Source organism: Dendrobates tinctorius, unplaced genomic scaffold (assembly GCF_039654945.1).
Source record: "Dendrobates tinctorius isolate UK_male_01 unplaced genomic scaffold, ASM3965494v1 ptg000212l, whole genome shotgun sequence".
Classification (NCBI taxonomy): Eukaryota; Metazoa; Chordata; class Amphibia; order Anura; family Dendrobatidae; genus Dendrobates; species Dendrobates tinctorius.
This window is the reverse complement of record NW_027361879.1, coordinates 825,667-845,010: the sequence shown is the minus strand read 5'-3', so window position 1 is coordinate 845,010 and position 19,344 is coordinate 825,667. Positions and strand designations below refer to the sequence as shown.

Genomic DNA, 19,344 nt, shown 5'->3' with positions numbered 1-19,344 from the left:
TTTCAGCATGGCATTTGATAGGGAAGGAAGCAAAATATGTTAATAGATTATATCACATATTCATAGCTTCGCATAGACTGATCAGTACTTAAAGAATAATCTTTTTAATTTAATTTTGTATGCGAGACAAAATTGGGGCCCTTTAAAAATGTGTAAGGTTAAATCATTCTTCTGATTAAAGTTTTAATGTTGGAAGAAATAACAGGGAACTTTAATAATTTTAGCGTCCGGTCCAGGAATATCTTATGGCAGCCCAAAATTCCGCTCTGCCAAATTGTGTCGATAGAGATGTATACATATGTAAATATAACATAAAGATCTGAAATTGATCTTTAAATTGGCCACCCTCTATAAGCTTCACATTGATATATGCAATATAATATATATTTACTTTTCATATATTCCACTGTACATTGGCACTGCATATATCTAATGTACATCTACCAAGTGGCCAAATCTGCATGTCACACGTTATACATCTATATGATTTCCTTCCTCATTGGTAGACCTAATTTGTCATATTGGGTCAATGCTTCTGGCTATTTCTTCATTTTGTATAAACGTGAAATGAATCTTAAGGCTATGTGCCCACGTAGCGTTTTAAAACGCACAATGAAAACCGGACTCCTTCCCAGAAATCGCGCGTTTTTTTCCCGCGTGATTTCACCGCGATTCTGTTCGCGATTTTGCCGCGATTTTCTCAAGCACTTTCCAAGCGATTTGAAGCATCGCTTGGAAAGTGACAGGTTGGTCACACTCGTCAAACATAGTGTTTAACAAGTGTGACCAGCTTTTTACTATTGAGGCCGCCTATGCGGCATCAATAGTAAAAGATAAAATGTTAAAAATGATTAAAAAAAAAATAAAAAATCGGGGTATATTTACCTTCCGACGTCCCGCGCTGCCATCCCGGGCCTCAGTATTCCCAGTAATGCCTTGCGAGACCTGTGATGACGTTGGTCTCGCGTTACTATAGCGATCTCGCGAGACCACGTCATCACAGGACCTTGCCGCAAGGCATTACTGGGGACGCTGATGCCCGGGAATGCAGCGCGGGACGTCGGAAGGTAAATATACCCCGATTTTTTTTTATTTTTCATTCTTTTTTTTTTTTTTACAGGGGTATGGTACCCAGGGCCTGGAGGACAGTCTCCTCTCCTCCACACCGTGGGTACCAACCGTACATGAGACACTTAACTTCACGCATGGTGGGCATAGCCACATGCGGGAAGTAAGCGATTCTCATGCATTCCTATGGGTGCGGAATCGCGGCAATTCTTTGCGATTCCGCACAAAAGAATGATCATGCTGCGATTTTTTTCCGCGATGCTATTCCGCCACGGAAAAAAGCGCAGCATTAGCACAGCATGTGCGGAATGCCATAGGAATGCATGGGGTGCGTCATGTACAAAATATTTAAACGTTTTCGTGCTGAAAATCACGGCAAAAACGTTTAAAAATCGCCTAAAGGAGATATCTAGGACTAAAAAATGTAGTACTTTCCAAATCCTGGAAACTGTGTGGCTTTCTATAGTTCTCCACCAGGGGGAGCTAACTGCATAAGGGTTATACTTTGAACTCCATGATAAATGTATATACAGTGAGCTTCCACGTTTTTCTGAAACTGCTCCAAAGCCACCAAATAGTTATGAGTTTCATAATAAAATTCCTATAGTCAGCTCTAGGGGGAGCATATTTCATGCAGTTAAAACATTGATCCTTCTAATAAATCAGCATGCAGAGAATGCCCCCTAGTGGTGGCTCCAGGCAGATAGAATACAATATTTGGGCCTCGATTTAAAAAAAAAAAAAAAAAAAAAGGAACTCCAATACTTAAATATCTTAATTTTTGTTCATAGTATACATTTATAATAGTTAATACCCCTATTTCTAGTAACAGAAATGGAATATGTTGGCATTATTGAGCTTTATGGGGATCAGTTGCAATACCAGGCACAACCAGAAGACAAAAGTGGCACTGTTGCTGGAGGAAAAAAGCTTGTTTTGTTTTTTTCTCTCCTTCTTTGTACAATGTTTAATGATTAAACACATGTTCTTATAGATACAGAACTGTTAACTCTGCCAGCCCTGATCCACTAGTAAATATGCATGTAACACTGAAGCTGAATGTCCGTGACAACAATGGCGAGCTGCTGTGTCTTTCTATAAACGGAGCCTGTCTCTCCACATATGTACATTGTGTTCTCGCTCCAGCCTCGGGCTTATTCCTCCTGCCCCAAACAATAAACAGTGCTTGCCATAGAGAACAATGCGTTAACACATCCGGCCGAGACGCTCACCGGAGCTGACACTGCCCCATGGGGAGACCTATTCCTATCACCGTAGCCCATCAGCGCCGTCTGTCACTTACAGACCACGTTTTTTGTTCTGTGTTGCAGCTTGGAAGCAGAAGTTGCACGGTTTTGAGAGGTCTCTACAGTTAGTAAGTTTATTTTATATTTACCCCACCTCCCCTTCATGATCATCTGGTTTCTTGGCTCTACTGTGACTGCTGGGACATGTCAAATCCTCGCCTATCTGACTAAACATCGGAAAAATATCTGTACGATGGTACCTTTTGAAAGTCTAATTTTACAGAAATGTCCTTTATTTGGCTGACCCGCACTACCACATACAACCTTTAGACAGGGGTGGTGCTGTTTTTGAAAGATGGCAGCAATGCTTTTCTAATCTGTAACAACCTTCTTAATTCTAAGAAGCAGTGGAGGAATGAGAAGCTACCAGACAACAGATGACCCCATCCATTCTGGACAGTCAGCTCTTTGCTTGGCTGAATTGGCTCTTCCATCCATACATGTGTTTTTTCACTGGGAAGAGCATAGAAAGCTTTCATCCAAAGTAGTATGAGGTCTCCCAAACAGCAGGTTGACCACTCCTGAAAAAGTAGATCTTAAATGATAATGTGAGAATCCTATGTATTTAGTATTGCAGGATTTGTCTGACTTGGAGTTGACATGTTTTTATTTTATTTGTTTTTATAGTTTTCCCCTTTCAATCATGCCTCAGCCTAATTTTTAAGAAACGCCTCTACTTCCACCTCCCTATGCTGATTAATGTTTTGAACATATATCTGTACTTACTGAAAAATAAAAAAAATCCCTCTTTACAATCCATTTAGTCCTTGGTCCCTACCAACATGGTAGAAACAAATCAACTGTAATACTGTCCCCTTTGAACAAGAGAAAATATATATATATATATATATATATATATATATATATATATATATATATGTGATTAGGCATTTTTTCAGACTGGATATGTTTTATTTACATTTTTTTGTACATTTTACCTATTTTTTGTTGGTTGCTCCCAGCAGTCAAACTAGAGCATTTCCTCCTCCACCAATCTAACATTCTACTCTTGGTTATCCCATCTTCCCTTGGCGCTATCTGGGCATCACTATCCAACCTCTCGCTCTCCAGTTGATGTACAGACAAGGTGCTGATCATTACCAGTTCTCCGGTTGTATAGGCCACTGTGGGGTAATCCAAGAGGATCTTTCTACTTGGGGACTTGTCTTTGTGTTGGGTGACCATTAGTCTGTCAATGTCCTCATCTTCTGTATGTCTTGGGCCTAGATATAACGGGTTTGTCAATTAGTAGTCAGTGTTTTTTTTGGAGAACTTCATCTTGTGGCATAACGCATTTCTAAAGTTGTACTAACATGCTCCATGTTCTTTATAACTTGGTGTATATGTGCTTGAACTGTTAACTCAAACCTATGGATCTGATTTCTAAGGGTTTGTGTCCTCTCAAAAATCCCCAAAGTATTCAATAAATACACAAGTTCTTGAGTATTACAAAAAACAAACAAAACCAATCCATTAATGGAGGAGCTTCAGGTAGGCTGGCTTACCCTGGCAGGAGCTGTACTGGTGGCTATATCGTCGCCCACTCTTATCAGGAACCTGAGGAGAACTCAATGACCTCTATATTGTTGTTTTTTGGGTGTTTTGTTCATTAGTAAAACTTTTATACATTTAATGTTCTAACTAAATAAAGGAACAAAATATCTACAAAAATTCCCAATGGGTGTTTGGTCCACTACTGTGACCTTTATTGTTGACCTCAACAATGTGGTGGTGGCTCTTGTAAAGCATCATGCCTCCTTATCTCTCAGCTCTGTAAAGGCTTTTTCATCTGTGGGCAATCCAAACATCTAGTCTATAGTAAGCTTTATTGTTACTTTGTTACTTGTTGATGGTGGTTTATGTTGGTGGTTTGTTTTGTGTCGGTGATATTTGGTTGTTTCTACTGTGTGGTACTCATTCTGGTGTCTCTCTAACCATGCATCATGTGTTAAGGAATGTGGTGTCTTCTCTTTCTCCTCATACCTACCTGTCATTAATCCTCTGTGTGTCCATACCCTGTTATGTAGTAGATCTATAGCAAAAATGGTGAAATAATTGGTTTGGTAGGACTTTGCAGTCCATGTCCCATTGCCTGAAGTTCATGGTGGTCCTCCTTCAGCCCTCTTTGTGGTGACATTGGCTTTATAGTCTAAGCCCTTTTAAGATGGAGGCAGCCATTTTTGAGTGGCTAAAGTAGACTAGAAAGGTATTCCCATCTACCGTAATTTAAAACTAAAACTTTAGATTCACCGTACCTTACCAGTAGTGCCAACAGATTGTAGAACATGTTCTTGTCCTCATGCAACTTCTTTTCTCCTAACAGAAATCCGTTTCTTGAAGTTCGATTGAAACCCACCATAACGAACGATCGTTCTGCACCTCTTGTGAATTGACCTACGCCTGGTGGACTTGTCTATCTGTGATGCATCGGGTCTCCTCTCCAGTGGTGATGGTGGAACAAAGATTGATGAGCACTAGAGCCTTCAAAACTGTTAGTTGGGTAGATATGTCTCTGCCTCTGCTTTACTAGATCCTGGATCAATACGACTAGTATGTAGAAGGTGCCTCTAGCAATGGTGAGAGACACATGAAGCCTGATGTTTTATGGTCACACCATGATATCTCATCACCCCCAACTACTTATGACAGTGATCACTATTTATTAATATATCTTTTTACTGATCATCTCGCCATAAATCATCAAGTGTCTTCAGTAATGCTTGTAAATGGACACATTGACTGGAAGCGCTGCCTCCTCTGTGTAATCTGTTCTATGGGACTTGATGACATCAATATTTTGTGATGTTCCTAGTTCAGTCAATGAGGCCCCAACATGGCTGCCTCTAGTCAATTTCCACTTAAAACCTTATGTAAAGAACCATTAAGAGTATACAATGTTACAAGGGCACATATACGTAGCTCTTCATACCCTGTGGTGACAACTCTGCGGGACATCTTTGCTTAGAGAACGCTTCAGCTCAGTGTTAAGTCTCCCTAATGTTTGAAGGGGCTGGCCCCCAAAGCTTTAAAGGGGTGATTTGCTTATATTCTTCCATTTTTTTTTTTATTTTATAACTATATAGCTCTAGAAATGAGAATATATAATCCTATATTTATTTGCGGGGCAATGCAATTTTCTGTGTAGTCACCTTCAGCCATATTATCACAATGGAAACCTCTTGTACTACTGTTAAAAGACTTATCATTTGATATAATTTTTTTATTTTATTTACCCTGTGTAAATGCTGCTGCTCTCTTGAATTTGGGGTTGTTTTTTCTTTTTCTTCCTGAAATATGGTCCTTTCTTTCCTGCATAGAAATATAGACATCTTATCCAAATGGGTGTGATCCTCAAGAAGACGCCCACAGAGAAGAAATGAGGACCACTCCCACTTGGATAATAAGACTATATTTGCACAACACGATGAGGAGGGGGCCATATCTCAGCAATGGAGAGGCGCAGAAAAAAACAAAACAAAAACACCAGATTCAGTGGAACAGTGGCATTTAGACCGGGTAAAAACATATATATTTATGGTAAAAGACAAGTCCTCTTTAACGTAAAAGGGAACTCTTGAGATCTGCCTTAAAGGGTAGTCCAGAAGAGGAAAAATGCCTGCTTTTTAACAAAACTGGTATTGCTGCCCAACCCTATTTAACTTGAATGTAACTGAGCTGCAATGCCAGACACCAACTGTATCACTTGTGGCGCTGCTTCTGGAAGAAAGTGGTAATATTTAGTTAAAGGTGCAGCTCTGTGTTGAAGTTGTAGGGCTCATATTCACATGCGAGAAACTTGGACGAGTATCGCACGTCAATACCCAGCCCGTACACTTTTGCTCACATCTAAATGTATTCTGTTTTTACTTTTTAGTATGTTAGGCAAATGTTGGAGCTGACAAACACACAGAGCCAAATCTTCTGCATGAACATGTTATAAATCGAACATGACGCCACTAGGGGGCGCTCTCTACATACAGTTGCACGTATGCAATACACTCCCGCCAGTGGTGGCTGTAGGTAGTTCAGCTTATCTGTACAGGGAATTTGGCGCTCTGTATCAGGAAAACGAAGCTCTTACCACTATAAAGATATATGAAGAAATCAATCTATATAGCGGCGTTTAGACTTAATGCACAACTCCTTGTCCCATGACCTGCACACAATGGAGGCTGCGTATTGAATGCCTTTATGATGTCACTAGGTTCTAGCAAACATTTTGTTACAAAATGGCTTCCTTCACTGTGGTTGGTGACCTGGTGCTGACCTAGATGATTATATTCTGTACATACTGAATAGAAATTGTATATATAGTACCACCATATAATATCCTCCTACATATACAGATGCTGGACTGGAGCCGCTGGCGCAGACTCTTCTCACAACTAGTAGCGGCTGCTAGTGTCGTCTCAGCGGCGTCGCCGTGTATTTTGTCTGTTGTAAATTTTGACTGTATAATTGATTTTATTTTCTTGTACAGCACAAAAAAATCATGTGAGAAGTCTAATAAAAACTTTTAATCACAAATATGGATTTGTTTTGTTTTTTTTAGTTTGTTTTCCCCCTTCCCTTTTGGTGACCAGCAATATGGCTGCTCCTGAAGGGACAGCTTTGGTATAAATTCCTGAACAGTAAATGTGCCGAGCTATGGTACATTTTTTTTGTGTGCACTGTGTGGTAGCGGCCATTATTAAGAATAAGATTGTGATGTAGAACATTTTCCTTCCACATACATTTTTAAGGAGTGATGTTGGTTTGCAGGGAGAAGCCATGTCGGAGTACCTCCTACCCTGCCTGTATACTCTTCTCTTAAGGGCCCTTTTTCTACACTACTGTTTCCAAGTACTTCATGTGTGGTAATACAGGAGCTGTGTGAATACGCCAATGGGGAAAGATAGCTGACCAGTTTTAATGGAGGCCAAATTGGTTTTCATTCAGCATTCCCAGAAATCCATATTGACCTTTCAAGCCTTTCTGAGGTAAAACGTGTTGACAACACTGAGCCCCAAATAATATGGCCGCCTCAAAGAAATAAACAGTGACCTAATTCATTTAAATGGACTGGAGTCATTTAAAAAAAAAATGCAACCCAAGACCGATTTAAATAAATATACGTAGCATCGGAGTCAGACAAGCTGCTATTACAATCTTTGCACCATTTTCTTAAACACTAAACTTTTACCTCACAAAATGGTGGTCTGTGTGAGACACAAAGACACTCCTATTACACCAGTGCTGGCAGATACCATTGAGCAATAGATGACCCGTCAGAAACATGTAAATGACATTCTCTTTAGTTTATTGAACATTTCATTGCACTTGTATCCTATACCTCAAATTCATGATATGGGGGAGAGGAAGGAAGGGTAAAAATGGCTCAATTTCCCCTAATGCCACATGTGTGCAGTTCTTTGGCAGCAATAACACATACGGTTACAATACGTTAATGCCGTCCGAAAAAAGCTCTGACAGTTTGTCACCCAGTGTTCTAGAGTCTTGAGCTGACGACCTTCATGAAAGCTGTAATGGCGACCATATTGACTACCGCCCAATTTTAGCAGAACCGGATAGCCTTTGTTTTAAATAATTTTCTGGAAAGCCAAGTGGTAGCCAATATGTATATTATAAGAGTCTTAACCCAGCTTTCCCAAATGCAGGTATAAAGGTTGGGGTATGTTGGCTGACAAGCAAAAAGTGCAATTCCAGCTCCTAAATGGGTTGTCCCCCCAGGTTTTCTAGAGTCCTGAATGGCAGACTGGCCTATTGGTGCACACACATGCGTATGTATATAGTATTGTACTGTACGGCAATTTGTCCAGACAAGCTTACATTTTTTTCAAAATTGGAATTATTAATTTGATCAAAAGAGAAATCTCTAAATCATTAATATTTGGTGTGACCTTTAGTGCAAGTGTTCCTAGTGTGCCTTGTTTGAAGGAACATCTTGCAGAACTAACCGCAGATCTTCTATGGATGTTCACTTGCCCAAATCCTTCTGTCTCCATATGATCCCAGATCAGGATTCTTTGGGGCCATATCATCTCTTCCAGGACTCCTTATTCTTTACTCTGAAGACCGTTCTTGGTGACATTGGCTCCAGATTTATTCTGCAGCATGACAACCCCATGCAGCCAGACGCCTCCCTGATGGTATGACATGATGGATAAGGATCTGCCTGTTATTTCTCAGCATTGAGGAAATGAAGAAATGAGAAACCTTGATGACTGTAGATGCAGTGGTCAGTCAAGGAAAATTAGTGCAGCAAATTAACCCCTTCATGACCCAGCCTATTTTGACCTTAATGACCAGGCCATTTTTTGCAATTCTGACCAGTGTCCCTTTATGAGGTAATAACTCAGGAACGCTTCAACGGATCCTAGCGATTCTGAGATTGTTTTTTCGTGACATATTGGGCTTCATGTTAGTGGTAAATTTAGGTTGATAATTTTTGTGTTTATTTGTCAAAAAATCAGAAATTTGGTGAAAATTTAGAAAATTTTGCAATTTTCAAATTTTGAATTTTTATTCTGTTAAACCAGAGAGTTATGTGACACAAAATAGCTAATAAATAACATTTCCCATATGTCTACTTTACATCAGCACAATTTTGGAAACAAAATATTTTTTTGTTAGGAAGTTATAAGGGTTAAAAGTTGACCAGCAATTTCTCATTTTTACAATAAAATTTACAAAACCATTTTTTTTAGGGACCACCTCACATTTGAAGTCACTTTGAGGGGTCTATATGGCAGAAAATACCCAAAAGTTACACCATTCTAAAAACTGCACCCCTCAAGCTACTCAAAACTACATTCAAGAAGATTATTAACCCTTCAGGTGTTTCACAGGAACTAAAGCAATGTGGAAAGAAAAAATGGACATTTTAATTTTTCCAACAAAAATTTTCTTTTAGCATCAATTTTTTCATTTTCACTTGGGAAACAGGATAAAATGGATCCTAAAATTTGTTGGGCAATTTCTCCTGAGTACAACGATACCTCATATGTGGTCATAAACCACTGTTTGGGCGCACGGCACGGCTCAGAAGGGAAGGAGCGCCATTTGACTTTTTGAATGGAAAATATGCTGGAATATTTAGCGGTTGCCATGTCGTGTTTGGAGAGCCCCTGTGTGCATAAACATTGGAGCTCCTCCACAAGTGACCCCATTTTGGAAACTAGACCCCCCAAGGAACTTATCTAGATGCATAGTGATCACTTTGAACCCCCAGGTACTTCACAAATTGATCTGTAAAAAAAAAAAAAAAATACTTTTTTTTCAAAAAAATTTTCTTTTAGCCTCAGTTTTTTCATTTTCACATGGGCAACAGGATAAAATGGATCCTAAAATTTGTTGAGCAATTTCTCCTGAGTGCACAGATACCTCATATGTGGTCATAAACCACTGTTTGGGTGCACGGCATGGCCCGGAAGGCAAGGAGCACCATTTGACTTTTTGAATGGAAAATTAGCTCCAATCGTTATCGGACACCATGTCGCATTTGGAGAGCCCCTGTGCACCTAAACATTGGAGCTCCCCCACAAGTGACCCCATTTTGGAAACTAGACCCCCCTAAGGAACTTATCTAGACGTGTAGGGAGCACTTTGAACCCCCAAGTGCTTCACAAAAGTTTATAACACAGGGCAGTGAAAATAAAAAATATTTTTTTTTCCTCAAAAATGATTTTTAGCACACTATTTTTAATTTTCACAAGGCTAACAGGAGAAATTGGACCACAAATCTTGTTGTCCAGTTTGTCCTGAGTACGCTGGTACCCCATATGTGGGGGGGAACCACTGTTTGGGCACACGGCAGGGCTCAGGAGGGAAGGAGCGCCATTTGACTTTTTGAAATGCAAATTACTTCCAATCGTTAGCGGACACCATGTCGTGTTTGGAGAGCCCCTGTGTGCCTAAACATTGGCGCTCCCCCACAAATGACCCCATTTTGGAAACTAGACCCCCTAAGGAACTTATCTAGATGTGTAGTGAGCACCTTGAACCCTCAAGTGCTTCACAAAAGTTTATGACGCAGAGCCGTGAAAATAAAAAAAAAATTTTTTCCCTCAAAAAATTATTTTTTAGTGTGCAATTTTTTATTTTCACAAGGGTATCAGGATAAATTAGACCCCAAAATTTGTTGTCCAGTTTGTCCTGAGTACGCTGGTACCCCACATGTTGGGGGGAACCACTGTTTGGGCACACGTCGGGGCTCGGAAGGGAAGTAGTGACATTTTGAAATGCTGACTTTGATGGAATGGTCTGCGGGTGTCATGTTACATTTGCAGAACCCCTGATGTACCTAAACTGTGGAACCCCCCCCACAAGTGACCCCATTTTGGAAACTAGACCCCCCAAGGAACTTATCTAGATGTGTAGTGAGCACCTTGAACCCCCAAGTGCTTCACAGAAGTTTATAACGCAGGGCCGTGAAAATAAAAAATATTTTTTTTTCCTCAAAAAAAATGATTTTTAGCTAGCAATTTTTTTTTTCACAAGGGTAGCAGGATAAATTGGACCCCAAAAGTTGTTGTCCAGTTTGTCCTGAGTACGCTGATACCCCATATGTGGGGGATGACCACTGTTTGGGTACACGTCGCGGCTCGGAAGGGAAGTAGTGACATTATGAAATGCTGACTTTGATGGAATGGTCTGCGGGCATCATGTTACATTTGCAGAACCCCCGATGTACCTAAACTGTGGAACCCCCCCACAAGTGACCCCATTTTGGAAACTAGACCCCCTAAGGAACTTATCTAGATGTGTGGTGAGCACCTTGAACCCCCAAGTGCTTCACAGAAGTTTATAACGCAGAGACGTGAAAATAAAAAAAAAAAATTTTTCCTCAAAAAAAATGATTTTTAGCCAGCAATTTTTTTTTTCACAAGGGTAGCAGGATAAATTGGACCCCAAAAGTTGTTGTACAGTTTGTCCTGAGTACGCTGGTGCCCCATATATGGGGGGGAACTATTGTTTGGGCACACGTAAGGGCTCGGAATGGAAGTAGTGGCGTTTTGAAATGCAGACTTTGATGGAATGGTCTGCGGTCGTCATTACGTTTGCAGAGCCCCTGATGTGCCTAAACAATAGAAACCCCCCACAAGTGACCCCATTTTGGAAACTAGACCTCCCAAGTAACTTATCTAGATGCCTGGTGAGCACTTTGGACCCCCAAGTGCTTCACAGAAGTTTATAACGCAGAGACGTGAAAATTAAAAAAAAAATTTTTTTCCAAAAAAATATTTTTTTAGCCCCCAATTTTTTATTTTCTCAAGGGTACCAGGAGAAATTAGACCCCCAAAGTTGTTGTGCAATTTTTCCTGAGTACGCTGATACCCCATATGTTGGGGTAAACCACTGTTTGGGCACACGTCGGGGCTTGGAAGGGAGGAAGCACCGTTTAACTTTTTGAACGCAAAATTGGCTGGAATCAATGGTTGCACCATGTCGCGTTTGGTGACCCCCTGATGTGCCTAAACAGTGGAAACCCCTCAATTCTAACTCCAGCCCTAACCCCAACACACCCCTAACCACAGCCCTAACCCCAACACATCCCTAACCCTAATTCCAACCCTAACCATAACCCCAACAGACCCCGAACCCTAATCCCAACCCTAACCATAACCCTAACCACAAGCCTAACCCTAATTCCAACCCTAACTTTAACTCCAACCCTAACCCTAATTCCAACCCTAACCCTCTTTCCAACCCTAACCCTTTCCAACCCTAACCCTCTTTCCAACCCTAACCCTCTTTCCAACCCTAACCCTCTTTTCAACCCTAACCCTCTTTTCAACCCTAACCCTCTTTTTAACCCTAACCCTCTTTTCAACCCTAACCCTCTTTTCAACCCTAACCCTCTTTTCAACCCTAACCCTAATGGAAAAATAAAAATATTTTCTTTATTTTATTAGTTCTGCCTACCTATGGGGGTGATAATCGGGGGGTTTATTTACTTTTTCTTTCATTTTGATCACTGTGAGAGTGATCAAAATGAAAGAATGGAATCTGCAGCCGGCAGATTCGGGCGGGCGCACTGCGCATGCGCCCGCCATTTTCAAAGATGGCGGCGCCCATCATCCGGACCCGAGGGACACCGGGAGGGACGGGGGGACTCAGGAGGTACCGGGGGGGTGAGGGGGGGATCAGAGGCTGGCGGGGAGCAGAGGGAATGGGAGGGGGGCAGATGATGACAGCGGCGGCAGATCGCCGCTGTCTTTCAGTTGCGGGGGGGGCGATCGCCGGTGGGGGGGGATGGAATCGGTGTCTCCAGCCATGTCCGATGCTACAGCAGCGTTGGACTTGGCTGGATTGTAATATTTCATCAATTTTCATTGATGAAATATTACTATCGCTCTGATTGGCTGTTTCACTTTTAACAGCCAATCAGAGCGATCGTAGCCACGTGGGGGCGAAGCCACGCCCCCTGTGCTGAATTACAAAGCCCCCTGTATCTGGGGTCGGGTGACCTTTCAGTGACCCCGGTCACCCGACCCGCAGGGGGGCTTTGAAGTCATGACGCCACATAGGCGTCACTGGTCAGATTTGAACCAGGTTTCATGACGCCTATGTGGCGTCATTGGTCGTGAAGGGGTTAAAGGCACATCATGCTTCCATTCAAAACTGGAAGATGTCCAGCAGTGCCATCAACGCAAAACTGGAGGCCACCAATGGGACCCAGCTACACCCAACTAATGTTTAGGAAAAGTCTGGTCAGAAGTGGTTGCCTTAAACTAATTGCAGAAAACGTTTATACCTTTTTGCTGTTGAAACAAGGCAGAATGACTGTTTTTGTGCATATTTTGAGTGCAGAAAATGGCAGCAGGTGCTCTGGACTGATGGGTCACAATGTAAAATATTGGGCTGTTAAGAGAAGGCAGTTTGTCGAAGAGCGGAATAATAAGGGTTTGGAAGAAGAGTGAAGCATGGTGACAGATCCCTGCAAGTTTGGGGCTGCATTTCTGCAAATGGAGTTGGGGGTTTGGTCAGGATTAATGGTGTCCTCAATGCTGAGAAATAGAGGCAGATACTTATCCATCATGTAATACCATCAGGGAGGCGTCTGCTTGGCTCCAAATTTATTCTGCAGCAGGACAACGAGACAAAACATAGTCAAGTGTAGAGTACTAGAAGTGACATGTCCTCCACAGATCCATGATCTCATCACCCAGTCTGTCTGGGATCACATGGAGAGAGATGGATTTGCACAAGTGACATCAACAGATCTGTGGTCAGTTAGCCAAGATGTTTGGCACAAACTCCCTGTCAAGTTCCTTCAAAAACTGCGTGCAAGTATACGTAGAAGAGCTGATGAAGGCAAAGGGAGGTCACCAAATTTTGATTTAGATTTCTCTTTTGTTCTTTCACTGCATTTTGCTAATTGTTAAAAATAAAAACTATTCCCAATTCTATTTTTGAAAGCATTCTTACTTGGTAGCATTATTCTCATACCTGCCTGAAACCTTTGCACAGTATTTAGTTTGTGTATTTGTTCAATTATAGTATGTACATATACATGCACATAATATGAGTTTGTGTATAGCTAAAAATGGCCTTTCAGGACTTTAGGAAAATCGGGGATGTTGTCCTACTTCTGTTTGAGTCTGCGGTTTTTTTTTTTCCATTGACGAGCAGCGTTTCACTGCAGCGTGTGAAAGCTTGATTTCTCAGACTACTTTGGCTTTCGTTGAAGTGGCGAAATTATGCGTTCCCAGAAAATGGCACAAGGGATATACTGTAAGTATTTAGATGGCTCACAAACCTATTGCAATATTAAAAGGGGGTAAAAATGAAAATTTCCATGATGCCCCCATTATTTACACTGCAGCACTGCTCACTTTGGGTGGGAACCTGGACCCTGTGATTACAGAAATGAGAGGTCCTGTTATGTAGTTGCCTGTCTATCCACATTGTGTGCATTAATCTTCCAATGGAGGGCAAAGTTGAAATGGGCCCCCTGTTAATCAGCTGCTTGGCATTGTAAACAATGGGGGGGCAGCACAGTAGCAGGAACTGAAGAAAAATACAGGATGTGGCCTGTCCTCTATGGATATTAGACAAGCTTTGTTTACAAGCAGCAGCCCAAGATGGAGGACGCTGCAGGTCATGAACATAATCTTAGTAATTTATCTTTCTGATAGCTGTATATTCAACTTTATTCAAGTCTTGACACCCTCTAAATACGCAAATCCTTTTTTTTTTTTTTTTTTTTTTTTGCAGTCCTCCATATTTCAAAATGGCCTGTAAGTAAAAAGTAGCCTTGTTGCCTATAGCAACCATTGTTTGCTGTGGAAAAGAGGCCACTACCACTGGGCCGGTGGCTATTTCAACTGCTGTGAAACGACAACCCCCAGCATGTGGCTGGCAGATACTGCTAGGAGTTGTAATCTCAACAGCCGCAGGAGCAAACATGTTCACTTTGCCTCCATTGGCATAATAATGTATTACACCACGACTATGGCATTAGGCAGGTTGACCTGATAACAAGGTTCTCGATAAAGAGATGCAGTTTTTGGTAGGTTAGAAATAAGTGGATGCATGAGAAATGGGGATGGAGTCACTCTGAGGTGGCCACCATTTTGTGGACCGAATCAGTGAGGACATTGGGGTGGAGATGCGTGAAGCGGTTCTGCTGCCTTTAACAACCAATCACAGCACAGCTTTCATTTTTAATAGTTCTCTTGATGGATTAAAGCTGTGCTCTGATTGGTTGCCATGGGCAACAAAAACAGTTTCATTTTCAGTCAAGTCTCTTAAACCTTCCCCCGATGTTGTTTCAGTTCACAAAATGGCCGCTGCCCCTCTATAGATAAAAGGAGCAAACGGCTGACGCCTCAGCTGAGGTTATTGTCTGTTCATGTTTGACGCGTAAAGTGCTGCGTTACATTATGTCAGAGTCAAGAAAACAAGTGTGTTCTTCTATGGGTGCACACATATCATATGGAGGTCATTGTAAAAAATAAATCCTTTGTACACTGGCCCTTATACTCTCGCTTATACAATATACAGTATATAGATATGCATATATACAAACACATATGGGGATGTGAGGTGGGCGCAGAGCACTCACCCAGGTCACCCCACCAACAGCAGGACAGGTCAATCGTTCATTTGTAATCTGTTACAAAATATAAATATTTTCATCCACCTATAGGTCCTATGGATAGACACGTCTGGTGCTCCCTCCGGATGCATGGCGGCCATTTTATAGATCCAACAGGTCTCTTAACTGTTCCAGGATACATCCTTGTGGCTGTGGCTTAACCGTTCGGTCTCTGGGTCATGCAATGTCCATTAAATTGCATTGCCGTGTCATAAATATATAATTTTCTTCCCCGCTGCCATACTGCTCTTTTAGTAAAGTTCAACCTTTACATTGGGATTACAGAATCCGATGTGATTTTAGCGTCTTATTGGGTGAAAGAGGGGCATCCATTTTATGATATATAATGATATTTTTCATTTCATTGGTCAGTGAGTTAATGGTGGAAATCTATTCACAACTTGGTCTTTGTGACGTGGCCATTTTGCACGTTTAGTCAACTGCCATACCAATGGTCAAGTCCACAAAATGGCTGCCTTACGTGTGAATGGCGTCATGGGGGACAGGTATCGGGATGCTATGTACACAGAGTAGGTACACACACCCACATTCATCAGAAGATCGGCACACATATCGACCATATGGCCCTACAGACACACCAGCACAAGTCTGAACCTCGAGTGCAAACCACAGTTATGTCCTCCCCCTTGCGTACACCATTCGCATCTGGGGATAAAAGGGTTCCTCGACAGCAGGAACCAATTAGACAGTAAGACTTTCCTCCAGACAGCTCCATGGCATGATGGGCTGTCCAGTCCTGAGTTTCGGACGCCTCCAATTAAAATCCGCACATTAGACTTGATCTCCGGTCTTTATTTTGTCTATGGGGAGGAAGCAGAAAACATGGAGATTAATAAAGGACCTAAAAGTATGAGAAAACCCATATGGCTGTCATCCTAATGGGTCCTAAGCATCCCAATTCTAACAATAAGCATAAGACAAAAGATCAAAATAAAGGAATGATCATAGTGGCAGGGTGCCAATATGTAGAAGTGATCAAAGTATTCCGTGACTTTAGATAATATCCCTGCAACCGGAAGGCTAGAGATCATGTATAACTACATAAGGACAATCAGAATACAACAGAAGAAAACAAGGGAAGAAAGCCGACCATAACGTCCGAAAATAGTACAGTGAAAAAATATTAACTACAGTAATACACAGGTAATAGGAACAACAAATCAATGTATACAAAAAAATAGATTAAAAACAAGATGAGAGGACAGGCCATGAACAATAAAATGCAATTGTATCACATTGAGATTGACACTTTGTAATTGGCCCAAAGTTATCAATTGGTGAAAAATACATAAATAACTAAAAGATGAATGCCAACCATAGAGGATAAAGTGTATACAAGGAGTTGTAAGGGATAGATATATGATAAAGTGAAAAAGTAATTCTTTAATGCTTACAGAGGTAGTATGGATCTCGCTGTGACCGTTACATATCTATATGTGGTCTCTCTCTTTACACAGCACTGTCGCGGTTTCAATGTGCCCACATGTTATTTTGTAAACCATTTGCATTCACACCATGGATTTATATTGATACCCTCTGGATCTTTTTTTTTTTTTTTTCTTTTTACACAGGAGTTGCTCTTGTTCTTGTTTTTTACACCTCAGCACTAAGCACTTTATCATACATCTATCCCTTACAATTTCTTGTATGCACTTTATCCTCTATGGTTGGCATTCATCTATTAGTTATTTCTGTATTTTTCACTAATTGATAGCTTTGTATCACATTGAGATTGGCACTTTGTAATTGGCCTACTTACATCTTATTGTTTATGGACAATTCTCTCATCTGGGTGTGCGGCCTTGTTTTTAATCTGTTTTTTTTTTGTATACATTGATTTGTTGTTCCTATTATTACCTGTGTAATTAATAAATATTTTTTTTCACCATACTATTTTTGGACTTTATGGTCATCTTCTCAATTCTAACAATGTACGGGTGACACAGCAGGATTGGTATGATAGTCCTTCGTACTGATACAACTTGTGATAAAATTCACCAGGACTGGTATGATAGTCCTTCATACTGGTACAACTTTACTTGTGATAGAATCGCAATCGCATGACCAGGCCTCCGATCACTCCTACAGTCTTTGCATGCACCAAGAGTCTGGTTCCTTCCTTTTCCTGTTCCAATATACAGACAGCTTTCTTCTTTTTTGTCAATCGCACAGTAACAGATCAGGCTCTAGTCTTCTGCAGGGGCTTAGTCGTAGACTGTCACTTCTGAGTCTGGCGTTTTGCTCGTCATCTACTTCAGGTAGCGGATACTTGCTACTCTCCTAAGGGCTCATACTCACTTGCGAGAGACTCGCACGAAAACCTGGCACAGCCGCCAGCACTGGGACCGGAGTGTGCAGCTACATGTATTTCTATGCAGCCGCATGCTCCGGTCCCAGTGCCGGATTTTCATTCGAGAGACTCAGACGAGAATCGTGCGAGTTTCTCGTAAGTATGAGCCCTAACCATACCTCGCCATCTCTTTTGGTGTCTGCTTCTCTCTCGCCTTCACTCGCATTTAATTCTTGCTTTGCTCGCTTTCACCTTGCGGTAGACCTCTATACTTTTCCAGGCACTTGTCTTGCTATGGGGGCTTCTTATGAGTGACTCACAAGTCTACTACCTAGGAAAACCATGGCGGTAACCTCACCATAATGACACCTGAGGCAGCACACCATACTGGCCAATGTGTAGGATGCAGAGAGTCAACCTGCTGCTCATTCCCTCCGTGACTGACCCTGAGCGAATCTGGACCTGAAATAATCCATAACTACCTCTCAAACTCCTGTGTTCAGTCAAACTCCTTGTGAAAAAAAATGTAACCGTCTATAACCCAGCTCTGTTAAGGCTTGGCCACCCATTCTACTCACACTTAGATGGGCAAGAAGACGGGGACTAACACGCAAACCGATGCAATACTGGAGGGGCTAGAAATGTGTCGACCTGAATGAGAGGATGAACATCTCGGTCCGGTTTTCAACCCGCTTACACCAACACTAATGTTAGTATGTACGGTATATATGGCTGGTACTGGTGACTGCAAATATGGCAGTGTTATAGAGAATGCCAGCTTTGCCACCAATCCATGAAATTTCAGATCTGCGGCGATCGCATCAAAGTGTGATTATTGTGAAGTGGAAGCGTCTAATAATAACAAACGTTCTGCCACAAAGACTATTAAAATTCAGATAGCGGAGCTAATGAATGTGCTACAGATTAATTCCTCTTTTGTACGCATTGACGCCAATCATCACTTTCCCATTTATACATGATTGACGTGAAGCTGAATGTTTTTGTGGAACCTAAAACCACAAGCTGCACCGCACCCAGCCTCCGACAACAACTTCCTCATAGAGATGAGAAATAACCTCCGAAACTCACATATAATATAGTTAGTACAAGCTGCACAGACAGGTCAGGAACCATTTATAGGGCAGTGAGACTGATGACAAGTCCAGAAATCTCTCCATTTAGGCACAAAGAAGAATTGTAGTTTGGCCTCACCTTCCAGTGATCCAACGGCATTATCGGCCACTTGTGTTATGGAGAATCGGGACACAGCAGTTGGAGAGACGCTGAATCTGGAAAACTGAACAGGCAGCTGTGGCTTCTGGATGGGCACAGGAGTGGGCACAGGTATGGGATCAGGGGTGCTGTCCACTTCAGTATTCAGCACGACTGGCGTGAGTGAGGTTATAAAGGAGGATTTCACAGGTTTAAGGGGCAAGGCCTCGTCCCACTCAAACTCTCCACCGGCTGTCAAGGAATAGATAAGAGTTAGTCCATTCAACACTTGGTAACTGAAAAAGCATCTACATGAGAGCCAATATGGCTGACAATGCGACGGT

At 41.7% G+C, this 19,344-nt stretch overlaps 2 protein-coding genes across 10 annotated transcripts in view; one reads left to right on the top strand and one right to left on the bottom strand.

The window, feature by feature from the left end:
- Window positions 1-6,902, top strand: part of BAIAP2 (BAR/IMD domain containing adaptor protein 2) — a 189,045-nt gene extending 182,143 nt beyond the window's left edge. The window contains exons 14-15 of one of the 2 annotated variants that reach the window (XM_073554716.1): window positions 2,400-2,443; window positions 4,699-6,902. In XM_073554716.1, coding sequence (XP_073410817.1) covers window positions 2,400-2,427 — 28 coding nt within the window. In that variant the 3' untranslated portion in view covers window positions 2,428-2,443; window positions 4,699-6,902. The remainder of the gene's footprint in view (window positions 1-2,399; window positions 2,444-4,698) is intronic. The other variant, XM_073554714.1, reaches the window with a different exon arrangement.
- Window positions 6,903-7,653: 751 nt separating this feature from the next.
- AATK (apoptosis associated tyrosine kinase) overlaps window positions 7,654-19,344 on the bottom strand; it is a 191,429-nt gene continuing 179,738 nt past the window's right edge. For all 8 annotated transcript variants that reach the window (XM_073554705.1, XM_073554706.1, XM_073554707.1 and 5 more), the window contains 2 exons: window positions 19,001-19,252; window positions 7,654-16,298 (listed from right to left, as the gene is read on the bottom strand). In XM_073554705.1, the coding sequence (XP_073410806.1) occupies window positions 16,270-16,298; window positions 19,001-19,252 (281 nt within the window). In that variant the 3' untranslated portion in view covers window positions 7,654-16,269. The remainder of the gene's footprint in view (window positions 16,299-19,000; window positions 19,253-19,344) is intronic.